Raw genomic sequence first — 22,457 nt, 5'->3', positions numbered from 1 at the left:
AGGCAAGGTTTGTCTGATAGTTCATCCAGGAAGAGTGGCTCCCAGTAATTTTCTGTACCTCTGGATGCAGTGGATCAGGATGCTGAATGTGATGGGATTTAGTGTATCTCTGCGGGTAGTTAAAATAAGTAAGTTAATACTTGCACATAGCCAGTGCAAGAGTGCAGTTGTTCAATAAGCCTTCTATCCACAACCTGTAGGAAGAGCTACTGCTTTGCTGGGAACAGTAGGTTTGCTCTCCTCAATGTGCAGCAGCCACTGCTGAGTAAGTGACAGCTGGCATTCCGAGTGCAGCTGTTCGCCTAAAACAGTGATAATATGATCATGTTTAATGATAGAAAATGTCTGTGTGGCCTGACCTCTCACTCAGAGCACCGAGGAAAGGTGCACAACATGATCATTGCAAAGAATAAATATTTCTCTTACTTGTTCTAACGTTCTGCACATCTGAACTTTCTTTTAGTATGCCAGCCTGTAATAAAAATGGCTCAATTAAAATCTAACGCTTCAGAATACAGGAAGATTAATGGTTTATTTCCTCCCTCCCTTCTAGGTGCTCATTAAGTGTTTTGCTATGCCTGACATTCTTTCTGTAGGCCTTTTCCAAGAACAATTCTGTGACAGACCTTCTGTTTTATTTTGTGGATTCACAGCTAATGTAGGCCTTGGTCAGCTAAAAAGACAGGAGGGGAAGAATAATTGCTTATTTTTGCTACATTATTCTTGATGATGCAGTTGGGGTCAGAGAGTCTTTGTGAAAAAAACACAGAACACACTTACCTAGAAGATTTCTAGACTGTAGGATAGGACAGGCAGAGAAAGGGGAGCAATTGTTATGGAAACCATAGTGTAAGCAGAGATTGGTAGCATCGTTGGAAAAGCAAATGCTGAACAGATTTCTCAGAAGTGATATTTTCCTTAGGGACCAGATGAAGATAGTTGCAACCCAGGAAATTGCTTCAACTCACTGAGAACAAGATTCAAAAGGAATGGTGTATTGTGTAAAGAGACAGTGGAAAAGGGAGATGCTTTATAAATGCTTATTTTGTCTCAACCAGCTGTAGTTTTCAGTATTTCAGAAGTTACCCTATCCTGGCTTTAGAAAATGCCTAGATCAAAAGTCTTTTGATTATGATTGCTCTAACGGATCCTCCAAACTGGCTCCTGTTGAATTCTGAGTCCTATTCCAAATATCCATTCCTTTAGCTCAATTTTTTTTTAATCCTTCGGTGGTCTGATAACTTGAAAATACCTATTTTAGACTAGATGAGGAAAAATTAGCTCCCTGCAGCATGGACACTGTTGTAGGGCCTTGGTACATGTGTGGAGTTTGTGCTACAGCCTTTCTGTGGCTGATGAATTTCCCTTCCTCAAAACATTTTTTCTATAAAGCAACTCCATAACTGGGATCTGTGGGTACATGGAATGTTTTGGGGGTAAATCTGCTTTCTAAAGAAAGAAGATATGTCACGTTTACAGAGGCATTCCCACAGTGTCTGCAATGATATTTGTTGCTAGAATCATGGCAGCGTTGCTGTCATTGGATTCCTTATTGCTTTACTAATTCTCTCTTCAGATTCACACTTCTCTAATTAATGGACGGCCTAGTGCTGATGATCCTTCACGTGTACTACTAGAATTCACCTCTGCTCGCTTTATTCGCCTGAGATTTCAGAGGATACGGACACTAAATGCTGATTTAATGATGTTTGCACACAAAGATCCAAATGAAATTGATCCCATTGTTACAAGGAGGGTAAGTTCTGCCAAGACAGTAGGAATGCATGTGTAGAAGTTCTCTTACACTTATAAATGCTGTACCTGCCTTTGTGTGCCATAGGAAATTTCAGGAGATGATGAATACCTGTTGTTATCTGTCAAAATCCTGGTGTTAGAGGATTCCCTCTTCACAGTATTTTGTTATTTTCTCTATAGCAGAAGCAACAATTTTATTTTTTCTGCCTAATGGTGTTATTGACATACATAACACGCTTACTAACCTAAGCACGTAGCTCCTTTGGCTACAAATATTTGAATGTAGATAATTGGCAACTGGTTGCTGTTAGATAATGTCCTCTTGCCTCTTCAGCTGCTCAGTCTTTAGCTACCTTTAATGTTGAACACTTGTTTTCTACTAGTGGTACCATAAGTAGTAGTCAGACCTGCATGCAACATCTTTAGCTTTATTATATAATTGTGGCTAACACTAAAAAATTTACGCTGTGCTTTATCTTAAAAGAATGAATGCAGCACTCAAACTTACAACATACCCTGGTCTTCTCCACTGTTCCTTGTGTGTGCGCACACCTATCTCTTCTTTCTGCAATCTGTACTTTCTTCCCATGCCACATTTCCACATTTTCCTGCTGCTCAAACATTGTATGTTTCCCTTTGATTTTTCTACAAAGCATACTTAAAAGCTGCCTTGGGGGATGTATACCTTTTGACAATTTTTCTTTCTGTTCACTTCCTCTTTCTGTTGGTCATGTTATTTTTCTTTTGGAAAGTTTAGGGTACCACTACAGTAAGTCCTGTTATGAAGGGAAAGTAATGCTATTCTTGGCTTTAGTTAATACAATTTATTAGTGATGGAAAACTGCAAAGAAAAATTGCTTCTTCTGTTCCCCGTTTCTAGTTTCCATTTCTTCTGCTAAATACATAGAGTGCTGGCTGTTTCTGAAAGTTTGGAATGTGCCATTCTGTTTTATATTACAAACTTGGAAACTCTTCTAGTTGAGTGCAGGTATTGGAGCTTCACTAATCATGGAAACTGTGTGTTTATGTAAGAGGGCATATTTAGCACATTTAATAGCCTGATTCTAAGTGAACAGAAACACAAAATTGAATTCACACTTTAAAAATCACTGTATACTCATGAAAACCTAGTTCAGGATGATCCACTAATCATCCTGATTTAGTTTAGTAGAGAACAGTTTCTCAAACTGACAAAGAACAATAACTTTTGTATGACATTCCTCCATGAATCTGCCCTCAGAGGAACAAGTAGCAACTGAAACTTGCCATCCTCATCTGGCTTTCCTCATACAAAACATTAGGCAAGCCACTATCCCACAAAATGCGAAACAGGATAGCCACAAATGGTACATTTTCTATACGGTAGAAGACTAACTGTGAGTTGTACAAGTTCCTGTTTGTTTGATGTATTTGTTGATGATTTGAAAAAGAGGTTGAACACAGAACCAGCAAATTTGCAGACAGCATATGTTTGTTTTGGTTAGCCAGTTGTTAGGACATTACAGGACCCTCACCAAACCCCTCGCCAGATGAAAATAGACAGGACGGCATGTGAGATACACTTTCTGCAGATGTTGGAATACAAGATTATAAATATCTTTCCATCTTTCTTTCTGGTAATGGTTATTAATCCCCACCAAAGAAGAATCACAAGTGATCAAATGGCAGAGCAGCACTTCAAATGTTATTTCAATTTCAGTAATGACAATTATTCCATAGTCATTCAAAAGGCCAGTAAAGAAAAACTGTTCTTTCCATAGTCCAGTGAATACCCAAGTAAGACCCAGCTGAGGTGAACAAAGGTGTTTCATTCTTAGTTTTTGTTCTAGCCTTTCTCTTCTCCCCATCATCATGCCTTTTCCTTTTCCTGTTTTCTGAAGGGAGTAAATTTGATAGCATTTGACTTTTCATTATCTGGTGTGCATATAGCCTTTTCCTATTCTTGTGTTTGGTGTATACTGTGTATAAATTGACATGGCTCTTGTGACTTCAAACAAATGGAACTGTGCCAATTTATACCCCTTCTTTCATGAAGCCTGCATCTGTTGATCAAGAAGTCTCTTGGATTACATTTTCTGCTATATTTGTAATAGATCAAAAAAGAAATAAAACAGGATCTGACAGTTTTGTCACCAGAAATGAATCCTGTAGTTTGGCACCTGCATTTTACAATCCACTTAGCAATTCAATTTTTGCTTTGTCTTACAGTATTACTATTCTATAAAAGATATCTCTGTTGGAGGCATGTGTATTTGTTCAGGCCATGCGAAGGCTTGTCCATTGGATCCAGCAACCAATGTATGTATTTTTCAATTTTCTATTTTTTTTCTTCTTTTAATGTGCCTTATAATGTGCCTTATTCATAGGGTGAACATGAGAGAAAGATCTTGATACTCCTCAGAGTTATGTGAATTTAAGTCTGTTCTTCACCTAGAACAGTCAGAAGCAGTGTCAGGATGAAACAGTGCTGGCAACCAGAATAATAGCCATTCATAGAATGTCAGTGGAGGCTTTTACTGGAAGAGTAGATTTCAGATAATTTAGTCCATATTGAAAGTTTTCTATGAACAACAGAAATTTGGGTTACGCTATGTAGCTGTAGAGATGAGCACTAACAGTCAGTCTTTCTTCTTGATATTAATCAAGGTCTTTCCTAATTGACTGTCAAGTGTTTAATCGATACTTGCAAATAAATGATGGCTATATAATACTGCATTTACTATGCAGGAAATGTTAATTGAGTAATCAGTTAAGCTAGTCTAGAAAGTCATGAGCTGTTTGTAATGTCTTCCAACTTACAGCTTTCTTTTTGTGCCATTAGAAAACACATAACCAATGCAATTGAAATATAGAAATATAATTTGTTTCTGACAGTCAAAATCTATGCACACATTACTACTTACACAGAATTTCCAATCTGCTAATATTACTGAAGTGCCACAATGTGGGATCTCTTCACATGCTATTCACATAAGTAGGAGCTTTGTAAGATTTAGCAGAAAATCTTGTTTATATATGACATTAAGCCATTGTGTAGGAGCTGATAAAAAACCCTAAACAAATGGAAGAAATCTTACAGAGAATGCATTTACAGTTCTAAGCAGTTTCCATGGATCCTTGTGAAAATTTTAGAAACTCCTTTGTTTAATATATCTAATCTCGTGATGATGTATATAGCAAGTGTTGAACTATTGTTTCAGATGGCCTTAGTTATTGAGCTGCAGCATTGCTTCAGTGCCGTCTGTTAGAATTGGTCCTCCATCAGAAAATAAGTGCTGTTACTGCAATTAATACATAATTGAGTTCAGATATTTGGCTACTAGATAAAATAGAGGCATTTTGGCAAGTGTGGTGTCTTGTTTTGCAGGATAATAAATATGCATTTGCTGTCTGACTGGTATAAAAAATAGCATAACAGGAACAATTCAAGCTGTAAGTGATTGGGAGTATTTGCTTTAGCTCTTCAGGGATACTGTTTAGACTGAGCCATAGCAAGCTAGGTGGGCTTTGGCTTATAAACATCATAGAATTATAGAATCATAGAATAGTTAGTGTTGGAAAGAACCTTAAGATCATCTAGTTCCAACCCCCCTGCCATGGGCAGGGACACCTCCCACTAAACATGGCTGTAATTGTTAGCATAATAGATCTTTCCCCTAGCATTACAAAAAATAAACTTGCTTGAATTTACTGGCTTACTTTTCTGAAGCATTCCTTAAATTAATCTTGTTTTGCAAGATTGATGCTTTGTCCTGTGGGCCATAGAATTTGTCCAGGTTAGCTTGCTGTTTCTACCTTCAGTGACATCACAAGGACCCCTCCACTGAAATATTGCTCCTTATGTCTCCAAACTATGATTTCTTTTATCTTTTCCAAGCTGCTTCTGTTGCTCAGAGAGTTTGGGTATTCTCTCCAGCGGTATTTTTGTGCTGGGACTAAGGTGATCTGCTGAGGAACTGAGGGTCCTGCTCTCATCTGTTATTAGTTCTAAAACTGCTGCTATCCTGCACATAGTTATTCAGTTAGAAGGTTACATGATGAGTTGACTCATGCAATAAAAAATAATGCTAAAGTTTAAAGAAAAGCCAGTTTTTATTGGATCCAACAGAATTGATTTCACTCCGTAGCTGCAGAATTGCTGCATCTAAGAAAAGGGTGGAGAATGGCTCACTCCTAGTGTAAGCTAGCTATCAGTTTTCCTGTAATGGAAGCTGTATCTGAGGGCTACCAGCACTTTGGGTTATTTGCTGTATTGGGGAACTTTCATTATTCCATCCTCCTTTCTTCAGCCAGTTGCAATTGGATTCTCCTAAATTCTTAAATTCTCCGTAGATTCTCTGGCCAGCTGTCTTCTTTTGCACCATGGCTGTTTTCTTAAAATAGAGCTACAGAAATTAAACACACTCTTTTGTCTCTCACTTGGTGAACGCAGGATACATAAATGAATTAAAATGAATAAACAGAGGAATTACAAAGTGTAGCCATTCCTAATGTTAATGTTTTCATAATTTGAACTGGAATGCAGATTATGTACATGGACAGATTCTTCAAATCATCACATTGTATAAATATTTGTTTTTCTTTTAAATTAGAAATCCATCTGTCAGTGTGAGCACAACACATGTGGAGAGACATGTGATCACTGTTGTCCTGGTTTCAATCAAAAGCCTTGGCATGCTGGCACTTTCCTGGTTAAGCATGAATGTGAACGTAAGTTAAAAGCAGTATGGAAGAGAAAGTTTACTGCAACTGCTGGTGAAAACTGAAATTGGGTTCTACATGACTTTGTAATTAATTTTGTTTCTGATCACATTTGTTTATGGATAAAATTTGGCGTGATGTTATTCACTTATTTGGACTGGCTCAAAAGAGTTAACACAAAAATTACATGTAGAATCGTGGTTTTATTGAGCTCAGAATATTTTATTGTAACCTGCTGATACTGGTGATCATTATGGTGGTTTTGATAAAATACCAGGTTTGATAATATCAGAGTTTAACATCACGGTTTTCATAGAAGTGGGAATTTTATATATTATAATGTCCAGCCTTGCTTAAACAAAATATTTCTACATGGTAAAAATCCAATTTGAGTTTCTTACTTTTTTAATGGAAAAACAATGTATCTAGTTTTCTAACATGGAATGAAAACATGACTGGAAATACCAACTTCCCACAGGGTGGAAATTTCATTTTCATCTTTACTGTGGTAAGGACAGTTATAATTGAACTTATCTTATTTCCAAGGGCCACATACCAGTTATTTTTCTGAACATAATACAGTCTAGCACTCCATTACATGTAAATATTTATTCAGTTGTAGGATTGCAGCTATGGATTTACCATGAATGGTTAAAAATAAATAAAAAGAAGCATATATCCCCATATTAAAAGTAGTAATTGCTTATTCGTATCCCATAAATAAAAGGGGGTTTTGTTTCAGTAGGGGTTGTGTCTGCACTGGGAATGCTTTCTGAACTGAAATCAAGATACATTTATTTTCATGTTTAATTTTTGAGAGACACTTCTTAAGCCCTGTTCAACCCTCATTGAATTGTTGTACTTTCATAGTGGAAACAGTTCCCTGGGATCTGGTTCAGATGTGAGCAGAGTGACTCCCTACAATGTTGACAAGCTTTGAATTTCTCTTTATGTGGAAATGTATGATTTAATACTACAGGGAGAGGGAGAGAGAGCTACCTCAGTTATTCAGCAACAGATTATTACATTAGCTCTCCTTCATGTGGACCTGAAGCCTAAAAGTTCAAATCTGAGCTTCTAAGAAATTTTAAGATTGGAAATCCTTTTGTTCTGACCCAGTTCCTATGGAAAGCTTTCATGGAACTTATTTTAATTTGCTCATACCTTTCTGTTGCTTTCCTTATAATTCCTATTGTTTTTTAAATTAGCTGACTCTTTCATGAACTGTTTGTGTATGCAGCCAAAGGTTTAAGGAAAAAAAACCACAAAAAACAAACCGGTAAAACAAAACGAGCTGTATCTGTCAAATTCTGTGCTCTCCCAGACAAAACATTGAGGAAAAAAAAACAATATACAGAATTCCAGGCTATGTTTGTGATGGGAGTAGAGTATTTTTCACAGCCGAAGTAGTAAATTAGTGCTTGGATGTCCTCTCAGTTACAATGTGTGCAGCACCTCTGATAGAACGTTGAAAGACTCTTTTTAATACCTTAGTAACAGCATGCCATCACTCACCAGGAAGTATTCACTAACACAGTTCCTTTTCTTTAGCATGCAACTGTCATGGGAAGACTGAGGAGTGTTACTATGATCAGGATGTTGCAGACAGGAATCAGAGTTTGAATGTCCATGGAGAATACATTGGGGGTGGAGTGTGTGTGAATTGTACCAGCTACACTGATGGAATAAACTGCGAGACCTGCATCGACGGTTACTTCAGACCTAAAGGGGTATAAACACATGTTCTGTTGTCATGTCACTGTTGAAACCATCACTTCAGCAGGGGAGTTATTAACAAGGGAAGACACAGTTTGGGCTGCCATTTTATGAAGGTTAACTTCTAATTCTGACAATGTAGGAGTTTCTTTTCACAGCTGGAAATCTATGAAGTTAATGCACACAAAAATTGGGAATTGAATTGTGTTTATATGAAGCAATGCACTTGAGGTCAGGGCCCCCAGCTAGTATTTCAATTTAATTTAAAAGAGGATGTGATTCTGCAAACAGAGATTTTGCTTCAGTTTTGAATCTAAAGATTTGTTATCAGAGATCAAAGAAATATTGCTATATTTGATACTGGAGAAAGAGACTGTAATTTTTAATTTTTAAATGTAGAATTAGTAACCATTGAGATTCTGTAGTGTCTCATGAATACTTTTCAATTTTTTTTTTGTTTCATCGTATTTTTATCTACGTTGAAGCTGTCAGAAGATGAATCTTACATTAGGTTGTATTGCCAGTATAGGCTGTGCTGTGCTTTAGACAGTTACACTATTGGTGTGTGCTTGAATTCCTGATGTTTTGTATAGTTTCAGTTGAGTAAATCATGGCCTTTAGTAGGATTGATTTTCAATCCTCAAAACCAGAAAACATTAGCAGATAATAATAATAGCGTTCTCCCCAGTATACAGATTTTAGCCTTAGATCTTGAGAAAGCTCTTCAGCAGGTCACACACTTGATTTTCTCCTCTGACTTGATCTATCATCGAACTAATAGGGACTTTTTATACGTGTGTGTGTATAGGGTATCTGTACTGTGTGTATATAGCTAGTTCATGCCGAACTTTCAGTTCATATTCCCAGTGTGATATTAGACCAAGGTGTAAGTTTGTTTGAGGTAACATTTTCAAGAACAGGAGGAAATTGTTCCATTGTCTAATGTTCACTTTTTTCACTTACCGTTTTTGTTCAGTTACTGACTAACTTCAGTTAGGTTTTTTAATCATGTTTACCAGAACAACTGAACTGTTTGTCAGTATTACTTTAGGTACTGAATGCTTAAAGTGTACTTCATTACATTTATAGATTTTAATTATACAGGGGTCTGTTATTATCTCTACATCTGTTTATTTTAGTTGAAAACTTATTTGTATCTAAATTACTTACATGTTTCTAAATAAAACCCAACATGTATCTTTTAATAGAATAATAGACTAATAAAGAATAGACTAATAACTAATAATAGTATCATTCAGGTTGGGAAGGATCTGTAAGATTATCAAGTCCATCCATTAACCTAACACTGACAAGTCCACCACTAAGTCATGTCTCTAAGCACCTCACATCTTTCAAATATCTCCAGGGATAGTGACTGAACCACCGCCCTGTGCAGCCTGTTCCAGTGCTTGACAACCCTTTTGGTGAATTTTTTTTTTTCTGATATCGAATCTAAGACTCCCCTGCACAACTTGAAGCCATTTTCTCTTGTCCTGGAGTGCATGAGCTAAGTTTGGCAACCATCTTGTTTTTGTTAAAGTGCAGGCTACCTACACAGACGTTGTTCTCTCCTACGTTTTGTTTATAAACTAAGTAAAATTTTCCAATTATTAAAGGTAAGATTTTGTTTTGTCTTCTCTTTATTTTTATAGGTATTGCCAGATAGCCCAGATCCATGCCAGCCATGCTCCTGTGATCCAAATGGGTCTTTACATGATACCTGTGTCAAAGATGAGAAACATGCAGAAGGAGGTAAGATGCCCAAAAGATAGCGATATTAAAGATCAAATGAAGAAATATCAAAGAAAAGCTGAATCATATTTGTGATATCTCCTACAAAAAAAAAATTCCCATATTTTCTGAGGCTTCTTTCAGATTCATGGCTAGCAAACTTTGGTACATTTGGAAGGGTATTCCATGTGGAACATATTAGAGAATTTTGGCTTTAAAGAGCTTTCTTCTTTTACAGCAGAGATTAAGACTAGTAGAATCATAATGTTTTAATCTTTTCCTCTATAAGCATATTTCCATTTGAAACCTAGAAAAAAATCTGCTGGAAAGGTGTCATATTTGTATTTGATCTATATTATTATTGTAGGATTGCAAGCTGTTTACCATAGTCCTGTAAATGTTATCTACAGAATAAGCACGTTTCTCGTGCTCTGGAAAAAAATAGATTGCCATATTTTTAAGTTGCTGGGTTTTTTTTTTCTTTTTTTTATTTTTGTTGGCAAACATCTGAAAATATTCTAGGAAAATAAGTACAAAACTCGAGGTCAGTTCTTAAGAGATGTTTTAATTCGACTAATTACAAGCCTATTGACAAGATGTTGTAGCCATCTTTTTTGAAATAAAGATCAATGGAACATGAAACCAGCACAGCAGAAGTATCCCAGAGGTGTAAAATCTACTGTAATAGCCATGTACTGATTACATCAGTTCAATAAAATGGTACAGATTACTGTCACAGTGGTATATATTGTGGGTTGACCTTGGCCAGCTATAGCTGCCGACCCAGCCGCTCTCTCACTGCCCTTCTCAGCAGAACACGGAAGATAATAAGATGAAGCATCTCATGGATCAAGGTAAAGACCAGGAGATTGCTTACCAGTTACCATCTTGGGCAAAACAGAATTGATTTAAGGATAATTAGTTTAGCTTGTTCCCAATTTAAATAGATTTAGATAAACAAAGGCAACAATCAAAAAAAATCCCTCCTCATTCCTCTCCCTGCTTTTTTTTTTTCCCCCCCAGGCTCAACCTCACTCCTTCATTCCAAACTCCTCTGCCTCCTCCCACCTTCCACAAATGGTGTGGGGTGATGGAGAATGGAGGTTGTGGTCATAGCAGTTCCTCCCTAACACTCCTTTCTCCTCTTACTTTTCCCTGTCTCCATCATGGGTCCTTCCCATGGGCTGCTGCTCTTCAGCAAAAAAATATGCTCAACCATGGGTTCTCCATGTGACTTAGTGCCTTCAGGAAATATCCACCTGTTCTTTCATGGGTCCTCTATGGACTACAGTGTGCCTATGTGCTCCACCATGGTCTTCTCCAGGGGCTAGAGGGAAACATTTGCTCCTGTGTCTGGAACACCTCCTCCCCCTTCTCCACTGACTTTTCTGACCCATCTGGCCAAGGGGCTCAGCCGTGCCGCTCTCCATTGGAGCTGGCCATGTCAGGCCAAGAGAAGCCCCATCCTCTCCTCACAGAGGCTGCCCAAAGCTGGAAAAAGCCCACAAGACTGTGAGGTGCCTGTACCAAACCTGTGGGTGAGTTTACAGATTAGAAATGACAAGACAATACAACAAAGAAACCTCTCACACTATGAAACAGGACAGCTTTTATTCAGTCATTTGCCGCTGCTGACATTCAGTGCTTTTGTAAAATTTTGATATGCAAGAATGATTAATTAAAAGAAAATGAATGCCCCACTTGTGGTTTAAGCAGCTGCTTGGTCTCTAAATTCCTGTCTGTTATTGCCGCAGTCTTTCTTTTCACACCTTCTGTGCTGGCCACTGATGCTGGGTCATTCTGCAGGGACCTGGAAGCTGAATGGCAGTTAATAGCCTGTCAGCTCTTCTCTCATGGGAAGAGGGAAGCAGAAAGATATATTCCACCTTGCTTGGTTGTCAGTAACTGTGTGATTAGAAACTCTCATAATGTCTTACTCTTGCCTCTCAGTATTGCACAGATCTAAACCATCTCACAGTTGCTTTCTAAATCTGCTTACATATTCTGAATCTGGGTGGCACTGTGCTTTAACACCTTGCTCCCTGTATCTCATTCTGCCTTTTTAATCCTCTGGTCTTTTTTTCTGATAAATTATTCTCTTGCCTCTTTTTCTGGACCTCTCTAGGAAGAGAATAAAGCTTCTGTTTGGACATCTACTTTCATTTCTTCCTCTTTCTCTATTGTCTCCATCCATCTAAATCTAAAGATCATTAACTGTGTTTTTCTAATAAATTGAGAAATGTGTCATGCTGCCACCTTAAAGATAACATATCCAAAATAAGATTAGTTCTGTTTTGCCTCCTTTTATTGGCAAGCAGCCAGTTCTGCTCATCTAGCCTCAGGCTTTCAAACAAGTTTCATATCTTAGCAGTTCCTCCAGTCCTGAGAACCAGAGAATTCTTTTGTTCTCTCATCAGTTTCTGTCTTGACTGTTACCAGTTTCTCCTGATCTTCCTGAAACTTATTGGGCTGCAGTTGGTCAGAGGCCTGTTGCTTTTGAGCGCATTAGAATATTCTTAATCGCTGTTGAATCTGCTGTTTGTAACACATGAAGTAATTTTTTTTTAATTTATTGCTCTTTAAACCCATTGACGTCTCACCTTTCCAGCTTATTTGCTGTAGAGGCTATTCTGTGTGTTTAAACTACTTCTCCTCCTATATGACAAGGTCAACAACTGTTATTTAAGTAACAGCCATCATATACAGAATTGCCTCCCCAAAGTAGTCCATGCATTCGTCCCTGAAATCAGTTGTCTGTGTCCTGCCCAGTCCTGAGAGTCTACTTAGAAGTGGACAGTTTACACTGTCTAGCCTGTGGCCAGAGAATAGTTCTGATATTTATCTTGTTTGCCTGTTTTAAGAACACAAGAACAAAACTAAGCTCGACATATAAGTAGGCTTTGTAGACATTCTGCCTACAGTGGTCCTATTCTTTGCTCCATGTTCTTTCTGTTTATTTACTTTATTACTTGTTGTAGTAAGGTTCCAGCACATTAGGAAAACTGCTTCTTGCATTACATTTCTTGATTACAGTGTTTGGACCAGCAGGCCAGATGTGTGACTGTCATCACTCTTATTCATTATGTTGAACAAAACTGACATCTTATGCAACAGAAAAGGCACAGTTATGCCAGTTGAAAGAAGAAGCCTTTTTAATAGGTCTTTTAAGATTTTTGTAGCAATGAAAGAGGTTGTGTTAGAGTTAAGAGCAGGTCTGGATATACTTTTTACCACAAAACTATCCTGAAAGCAGATCACTTTTTACTGGGTTTTTTTCTTTTTCCCCTCAAATTTATATCCACTACCTGGATAAAATTCTTTTTACTGTAGACTGCTCACCCTGGGTTGCAGCTGGGTTTGAAGCACTGGGGTGCCTTCATAAAGAAAAGGCTGGAAAGAATGATCTGTCTTAAGGAATCTGTCTGTTCAGCTATGAACCAGAATGAATCTGGTTCTGGGTATGCTGAAAGGCATCTTAAAGTTTGATGGCTGATTGTTTAAAGAAAAATTGTTTGCTTCGTGTAGTGTGGGAATATGCTTCTTAAATGTCTGGTAAGCAAATGAGTCAGGAAGAATAAAAACATTAAACTAAAATAGAAATATGATAATAAAGAAAACCACTGGGGATATAAAGTCACCGTGAACAATTCTCAAGGAAAATAAAGCTGGAGGCCGTACATTCTCTGCATGCTTGAATACTGTAGGTAAGTAACAAAATGGAAAATTGTAGCAAATACCATAATAACTGTTATACTGATGATGTGCAATAAGAGGATTTAAATGACTGCATCCTGTAGTTATCATCACGTTTCACTAATAGAAGAAGGGCATGAAGGAATAACTTCGCAATTGACCAGACATTGTTTCAGAAGAAAAAGAAATATTTTTGTGTATTAAGCGTGTATAATTTCGATTTTGATCAACTTAGTGTAAATTTTTCCTCATACGTTTCACTCAGCATTCTGAAGTGAAATATTATTTTTATTATAGTTTGTATAGTAAATTTTGGGGTTTGACAATTAAAGAATGCTTCTCAAATGTTCTTTCATAGCAATGATATATATGTTCAGGAGTAATACAGAAAAGATAGAGCCAGAAACTTACAATAAATCATAGTATGTTTGCAAACTGTGGTATTGATATTATAAACTAATGAAAATATCTTTAGACAATCATTTTAAAACTGTACTTGTCCACTGACAATCCTAATAATAGGAAAACTTGACCATCTCTGATATTGTGAGCACCTGCAATTTTCCTTACAGAAGGGAATGTGAAACATTCAGAACTACTCTATACTCCAGAAATTAGGCTTTCTCAGTGAATCTGTACTCCTGTTTCAAGCTGTAGTGGCTAATTTTTAACAAAGAGCTATTTTACTTGGCTTTTAAACTCCTGCAAGATCTGTGAGGTATGATAATGGCAGGTTTGTAACTCAGCCTTCACTGCATGCTATCACACAGTGAAGTTTTTCCCTATTGCCTCCTTATGTACAATATAATCCCAATGACAGATTTGTATTTTTAATGAAAAACCGTCTCAGGCGTTTTAGGATAAATAAGGTCCAAACATCTCACTCTTTATTCAGGCTTCATAGTATCTTGCTCAGCAAAGCGGGATCACTGACTTCCATGAGATAATTCTTGGTATTTATGCACAGTTGAACAGGAGTGAAAATGGCAGAGGCCAGTCTTGGGACTACAGGTATTTTCAAGGGTCTGGTACATGCTTTTGTGTGCATTTGTTTTTGTGCAATTTTGAAAGACTGGTAGGCTGGGAGAAAACTGCCTAATAAAACTCATATTTCAAGATGACTCATCCTCTAGGATGAACTTTCAAAGCCTCTGTCTACTCAAAGATAGGACAGAAACTGATAGTATTCAAGTAGAAAGCAGGGAATAACAGCTTCAACAAAGGAAGCCCCATTCAAACAAGGCCTATGTAGAAACAGACCAAAGCAAAACAAGATGTGCTTCTGCTGAAAGGTTAGTTCATTACAACAATAACAAAAGAGAGTCCTGAAACATCTGCCCTCAATTGCAATGTAATTAGATTGTTGACATAATATGCAGTAGAGAAGCCTGGTCAAAAGATAACCAGTGGGACACTGACAGGAATTTACATACTGTGTGATACAATGAGAGCCTAGGTCTTGCAAGTGCTGTAAATGAAAGAAGACATCAAGCCAAATAAAATACATAGACTAACCATATCAACCAGCATTAAGAGGTGGAAGAATATATGACATTTAATAGTCTTTACATCTTCCTCCCTCTGCTGGAATGTGAGGTCTTTAGGTAGATGGTCAGCTGAAGGTTATCCACTATTGTGTACAGTGTGTAAGAAAGGGGATTGCTGGGCTGGTGGAATTTCCAATCCTGGTCTCCCCTAACTGCAGAGAAAGCAAAGAGCAGAAGAAGGGAAGATTCTTGATGAAGAAGTAAAAAAAAATGGACTGAGTGGAAAATGGAGAAGACTATATAGATTTTGAAGTTGTTCTGAGATAGTTAAATGAATTTGAGTTTGCTGAGGCTTAACCCTTGAAACATAAGAATTGTCTTGAAACTTTCAAATAAGACTGGCTCATTTCTAGAGAGTTAGATGTGCTTGTGTCTTTTGCTGCTGAACCCTGGCGTACAGCAGGGTATGTTCCTCTGAAAGGAACAGAAGTTTCTCTCTAGGTTGTCCAACTAAGATGCACTGACCCGGATTACAAAAGAGCCTGAGTCCTGCTGCGTCCCAATGGCTAGCTGAGGGGAGGGTAAATCAGAAATTTGAAAATCAGCTGGACTACAGCATCAAAACCCATGGAGCATATGGTTTCATGATAGTAAGGAACACAGAAATTTCATGCACTGGGAGTCTGTATATAATTAAGACAGATCAAGAAATCGGGAGTCAATATGATCTGCTACAGGAGATCAAAGAGGCTGCAAGGCTAGAGAGACAGATTGAATTTCATCTCTGTATAGATTAACAGATGATATAATTTAAAACTCCTGTAGGTGACTGCTGCTTCAAACAACTAGTTAGAGGAATCATAAAAAGAGAAGCACCTTTGGAATTATGCATGTGGAACTGGTTTAAAACTCTCCTCTTGAAGGGCAGTCAAATTCAGCATTCTTACAGGAATGAGAAGGCCTCACTAAGAACACCTTAATCAAAACAAGAAAACCTTTAAAAATCAAAATCCAAGATTGCTAATGGCAAATATAGGGTTTATAGACTACATGTTAGACATTCGGAGAAGATGAATTCCTCTAGCTCAAAACGATTCAAGCGATACAATTAAACTATCAAAAAATAATCTATTTAAACAATAAAAAAGAACCTCCCTGAAAATCAGAAGCTATATCTGGTAGAAAAGGACATAAATGGTGACAGATTCTGGAAAGTCGTGCTTTTAGTGACACGTAGCAAATTTTAAGGAATAACTTGCTAAGTGCTTAAATGTTGCTAATAAGTACTTTAGATAAATCAGAATAAAAAAGACTCCAAGAGATTCAAATTCAGTAGGAGTTAAATATAGTTATGGTGTAATCAAGTTATAACGAGGCATCTCAAGAGACAAAAGGACACAGCAGAAAAGCTAGATTAATTCTTTGTATCAGTGAACAGGAGTGTTTAGGGAATTTCCCCCTTGGGAGTCTGTTCATGGGGGCCATTCAGAAGAACTGTCTCAAACAGAAGTGTCAGGTTTAGAGAAGGTGATAAATGAAGAATAAAAATTCATCAGGCATAAATTGTATTTATCTGTGGCTTCTGGGTGTAGTTGTAAATTGAGTTGCTTGAAGTATTAAATGCAATTTATAATACTTTTAAAAACTGACATTAATATTACATAAATAGAACCTGTTTATCCAATTTTTCAAAGAAAGGCAGAGAGTTCCAGGAAACTAAAACCAGGTCTGCTTCCTGTACCAAGCAAATCAGTAGAACTACAATTAATGATTTATAGCATTTCTGAACTGTGGCAAAACCAGGAGGATCAGGTTTTTTGTAATGGACAGTGTGCCTTCTGAATCTGTTTGAAGGATTCAATGAACATGTGAACAAAAGCTCATTTGATTAATCTTGTATTTTGATTTTCAAAAAATTTGACAAGATACTTCAGCAAAGACAATGAAAGGAAGTGTAATAGAATGAGGAAAAGCCCTTTCACTGATTAGTACTTAGTTAAAAGAGTAAATGGACCATTTTCACAGTGATAATCAATATGAACTGTTGAAAATATTCATATTTAACCTGGAAAGGGAATGAGTAGGAAGGTGACAGTTTAGCAAGTACAAAATCTTTCAGCACAGAAAAAATGAAAGAACTGCAAAATGTTCAGAAAGATCTCAAGATAGCCAGTGTCAGTGTAGTAAAATAACTGATGAATTTCTATAGCAATTAAAAGAAAAATAGAACACAGACAAAAGGAGTTCTACTTGTACATTCATTGCAGCCATTTCTGAATTAGGCACTACCAGTTGTGAAACAACTCTTAGAATTACCTTGGACTGTGCCCTGGATGTATCAGCTCAGTGCTGGCTCAGCAGTAGCCAAAAAGGTCAATAGAGCCTAAGGAAATATTACTGGTCTTTAAAAAACGAAACTGAAAAAAGCATCAAACAATTTACAAGTCCACAGTATGCATTCCTTTCTCCTTATATAATTTAGTGGAACTGGAAACAATGAAGAGGATAACAGATTTTTTCAGGCATAGGAAGCAGTTTCTGTGTAAGAGCTATTAAATAGGCTTAGGAGGTTTTGGCATATGAAATAAAAATGTCATATGGGACATGATAGAGGTATACTGAACTCAGATGACATGAAGGAACTGAGTAGGGAATAGGTACTTGCTGTTCCCTGTGATATGAGAATTAGAGGGCAATAAATAGAGGTTTAACGCTGTTCTCTTTCACACTACACATGGCTAAATGTGGAACTTACTGCTAGGGAGATTTATGGATTCTGAAAGTATGTTTAAAGGCAATTAGATGAATTAATGGAAGAGAAGTTTATCAGAGACTGTTAGGTGCAAGAAAGTAGGGGTACATTTCAGTTTAGATCTCTAATATACGTATTTCTGGAAGCTCAGAATTCAGATTACTGTATGCTTGCTTTGTTCTTGCATGCTTTATTCTAGCCTTTCTCAGACAAGGATACTAGGTCAAATGGGCATGTGGTATGACCCACAGTAAGTGCCATTATGTTACATCTACCAAAGGTGTTGCTTTGACGACTCTAAAGCACATCTGATAGTAGTAGTAATGATGAAACAAACATCTTTCATGTTTTCTCCCTCTTCCCATAGATATGTTGCCTGGTTTCTGTCACTGCAAGACTGGCTATGCAGGAGAGAGCTGCAATAGGTGTGCCTTGGGTTATATGGGATATCCTGAATGCCTGCCCTGCAAGTGCTCACTGGAAGGCAGTGCAAATGCTGACCCTTGTGTAGGTCCCTGCATCTGCAAGGTATGGATGTCAGATTCTTCTGAGCCACAGGAAGGTACAAATGATATTAAAAGCTATCATGCAATAGTGTTTCACTGTCCTCCCTAGCTGTGTTAATATGTATATTACTCACTTCTCCTAGAACACTTGTTCTTGGTGCTGTAAAGTCTTAACGTTGTCTTGTGTCATCTCAGTACTCACTTTAACGTAGGTGCCTAGGAGACTGCTGCTGTCATACATGTCCTTAGAAATCAGTAATGAAAGGATACCTAAGAAGCCTGTGAGGTATTTTCTTCAAATTCCCTTCCTCATCTACTCAGAATCTCTGTTTAAAGTATTGTGGGCTCTAAAAGTAATGTGTAATGTAACTTCATAAAGAAAATGTGGTGAACTTATTACTTTTAAAAACAAAAAAAAAGAAGTCTGCATTTTAGGAGTTGTCATTAGGGATATAATTAGTTTTTCTTGTAAGTTCCAAACTGAGAGCATTCTTTCCTGCCTTGGGATGGTTGTTTAGAAATCAGTAACGTTGAAAAAAAAAATCCATTGTTTTCTGTAGGATGAATTTCCTAATTTCTAGGAAGAAAATTTAAGAATTATTTTCTCTGTGTGCCTTCCTGTACCTCCACCAAATTATATATTGATATGATATTGGAATAAAAGACTTTTAAAAGCACATACATCCTCCTCTTAACAAAATACCTAGTTACCAGAAATGCTTTAGAAATGATAGTGCCATGGTTTAATAAGTGACCGTGAATATTCCCAAAGGACAACTTGCAGTATTGTGGGTCAGTTTTTCTGCGATGTACTTGTGGGAGTTTCCTTCCAGCATTTAACTGACAGAATTAATCACAAATGTGAATTTAAAAAGACTTACATTACATGCTTAAATACAAGAACGCACAAAAAATACTTCAATCTATCAGCTCATGCTGCATACATACATAAAGCTCTGGTGTGACAGCTGAACAGCACTGAAATCTACTTAGAGAATTAACCTTATGCTCACTTTATGTAACAGTCACATGCTCTCCGTCAGAAATCAGATCTATCCGTATCATATCATAGTTCAAATTCCTAAGCTATCAGATCAAAAGATCAGGAAAGAGGTGCTTTTGCTATAACCTGACTTAAAAGGGAGTTTTGATGAAGGTGTTATATATATATAAAATTATATGTAATTATAAATAAATATAAAAATCTAAATATAAATAGAAAATAACTACTGCTTCATGATTCCTATTATTATGACATTATTTGTATAATACCAGACTGGCCAGTTAGCACAATCAGACCAAAATGAACAAACATGGAATAGAGATAATTGTTCCTATCCCACAGAGTTCTCACTATATATACCTTATATTACACACTTGTGTACATCTTTCTGCTACCCTAATTCCTTTTTAAATGCTTGTGGGAGAAAAATTATACCCTTTTCAGATAGCTGAGATACATGCATACACATTTATTTTCACTAGCTATTTTCAAATTCAAAGCAGATTATGGTTAAAGGGACACTGAAATCATCAGATTAGTTATGCTCCATATGAAGAATAAAGTAGGATGTCTGGTTAATAACAGGTCTTAGAAAAAAATGCTTCCTTTCTTTTAATCACATCTTTCAATTACATATGATGAGCTCTAAATTTACAAAAGCTAGTTTTCTTGTAAAGGAAATTGACTGCTGAAAAGCGGTTCTATCCGTAAGCAGCAAACTGCAACAAAGTAAGCATGAGATTGTTATCTTTACCCTATTAACCAGAGTAAACTAAAGTACAGAAAGGTGAACAAGTGTCATTTTTTCCCCACTAATTATCTCAGAGAGGTTTCTGAAGGTATATTGTCAAAGTCTTATCTTTGCATAATTTAAAACTGAACACAGTATTCATAAATAAATGAGGCTATAGAAAGATTGCTTCATTGGATGAAAGATAGGGTCTGATCTCCTTTCCAACTTGGAGTTATTCACTGAATTTGCTGCCTACTGAGCAGAATTACACAGTTGTTACTGACTGATGACATACTTGTGATTTCAGAGTAGGGCAACTTTTCATTTAAGCACATGGTTTTGCTTTGCAGCTGTCTTTTTTTATTACCCCCTTCCCTCACCGCATACTCTAATAAGCACATCAGCAAGGTCTGAAACTTTTGTGACCATAATATCACACTTTTGTGACCAGTGTTCATAATCCTGGTTTCTAGAATTGGGCATGAGAGCATTTATATGCCTGTGAGTTCCCAAATGTTACCCACGTTATTTTTCATATAATGCAGGGGTAGATGGGTTATTTCAGCATATCTGTGGTAATAATATGCATTGATTAATCCTGAGATTGCTGGGAAAAATTAGAAATATCATTATTGAAATTAATGAGATGTTGAAGTTAAAAGTAATTGACTGATAGCCTTGAGAGATTTTTGGTTTGTTGAGCAGATTATACATGATGTTGTTGAAGGCATGCATAAATACAGCACAGCAATAGAGACAGAAAAGATATTTTGATACACATCTTGTTACTGTATAATCAGTGGTGAAAACCTATTTACATTTTCATTTTATTCTTTACCTGTCCTTACCCCTTCCCCCTCACTGTCTCTATTTTCTCTTGATCTGTGTGTGCTATCCTTTCTCCCCATGCTTTCAGATGTTTTACTCTGCTTTTTCGATCTTTGTTAGACCTTAACCAGGAGGCTATCAAATAGCTTCTGGTGAACTTACTTCAGAGCTGCATATTTCAAGCAATCATAGACTACACAGCGTGGGCAGGATTTTTATAATATGTTCGTTCTCAGCTGACGTGCAGCCAACAATTTGGTCCTGTGTGCATACCATAAAGCACTGTCTCCAGGATTAAAGAGACTGTATGTAACACTTTGGAAAGGGAAAGAATTTTCTGGCCTATCTTGAGGGAAAAATACTGAGTTACTAAGCCAGTACCATCGCATGACCCTTTTGCAACATGCTTTTGTAGAAAAGCTACCTTTATCTTTGCATATAACACAAACTAATTTATTATGTAAGGTAGTAGGACCTAATGCACAGCCTAAGCTTTCTCTGAAAAGTGTAGTTATCAAATGCTAAGTTTAGAATTTCTCCAGGGGAAGAGTTTGCAGACTTGGCTGGTAAACACGTGTAGCCGTGGAAAGACAAAATGCATCCTTTTTAACACTTGGATTTAGTCTGAATTCAACTATTAATGGTAGGCCACTGGAAAACTTCAATACTAAATGATTAGTTCAACTACTGCTATGCACCTGTAGTTGACATCAATTTGGCATGCCAGATTTTATCAGCCACACCTACAAACTGTAGTTTTTGAAGCTGTAACATTGTGTCCCATACTTCATACCTCTCTGAGACTTTTAAGTGTAAAGGAAATAAATTAGATTTTCCCTGAAATTAAGTATGTCCATTTATGTAGAGGAAAAATTAAGAATCTTATAATGTCCGAATGCTGTGTCCTGTTATTTATACGCAGCCACGGTAGCTTTTATTGTGTAGAGGATTTGCTGCTAATATTCACAAATAAGAATAGTATTTCCTATAAATGTCTATAATCCTGAATTTGTACTCTCCTGCAAAGTATAAAGCTGGTGATCTCAAGTTCTAATCTATGACAACTGAAGTGATATTGTAATCTGCACTTCCAGGAACATGTTGAAGGAGAAAACTGTGATCGTTGCAAACCAGGTTTCTTCAACCTGCAGCAAAATAATCCCAAAGGCTGCGAGGAGTGTTTCTGCTCTGGGAAAACAAACATCTGCACACCCTCTCACCTTACCTATGGAAGTGTAAGAAAAATCACACTCTAGCAGTACATGTCACTGAGTTTGTGTTTTTGTGTGTTGTTACTGTCCATTGTCAGGGAGTTCATCTTATAAAATCATGCATGCACTTTTATGCCCCATGTATTTTTAATTTATCCAGATGAAAATGTTTATAACCTTTGTTTCTCTTAATTGTGAGAAAATTCTGAAAAAGTGCAGTTAAATTAATGAAAAATGCAAAAGCTGTAAAAATGAAGCCATCTGCGTAAACACAGTCCTGGATTGCGCTTACATAATCAGTCCTGAGTTAAATGCAACATGTCTATAGGGAAACTTCTTTT

The 22,457-nt window shown here is 36.9% G+C and overlaps 1 protein-coding gene across 7 annotated transcripts in view; it reads left to right on the top strand.

The window, feature by feature from the left end:
• LAMA2 (laminin subunit alpha 2) overlaps positions 1–22,457 on the top strand; it is a 361,801-nt gene that overhangs the window by 139,358 nt on the left and 199,986 nt on the right. For all 7 annotated transcript variants that reach the window (XM_061378283.1, XM_061378279.1, XM_061378277.1 and 4 more), the window contains exons 5-11: positions 1,577–1,756; positions 3,964–4,053; positions 6,348–6,465; positions 8,008–8,186; positions 9,825–9,924; positions 18,203–18,363; positions 22,000–22,140. In XM_061378283.1, coding sequence (XP_061234267.1) covers positions 1,577–1,756; positions 3,964–4,053; positions 6,348–6,465; positions 8,008–8,186; positions 9,825–9,924; positions 18,203–18,363; positions 22,000–22,140 — 969 coding nt within the window. The remainder of the gene's footprint in view (positions 1–1,576; positions 1,757–3,963; positions 4,054–6,347; positions 6,466–8,007; positions 8,187–9,824; positions 9,925–18,202; positions 18,364–21,999; positions 22,141–22,457) is intronic.

The sequence above is a fragment of the Neopsephotus bourkii genome, unplaced genomic scaffold, assembly GCF_033783945.1.
Source record: "Neopsephotus bourkii isolate Nb327-2 ecotype Australia unplaced genomic scaffold, CSIRO-AGI_Nbou_v1 NB_1765, whole genome shotgun sequence".
Classification (NCBI taxonomy): domain Eukaryota; kingdom Metazoa; phylum Chordata; class Aves; order Psittaciformes; family Psittacidae; genus Neopsephotus; species Neopsephotus bourkii.
The sequence above is the reverse complement of the archived record's forward strand: the minus strand, read 5'-3'. Positions and strand labels throughout refer to the sequence as shown.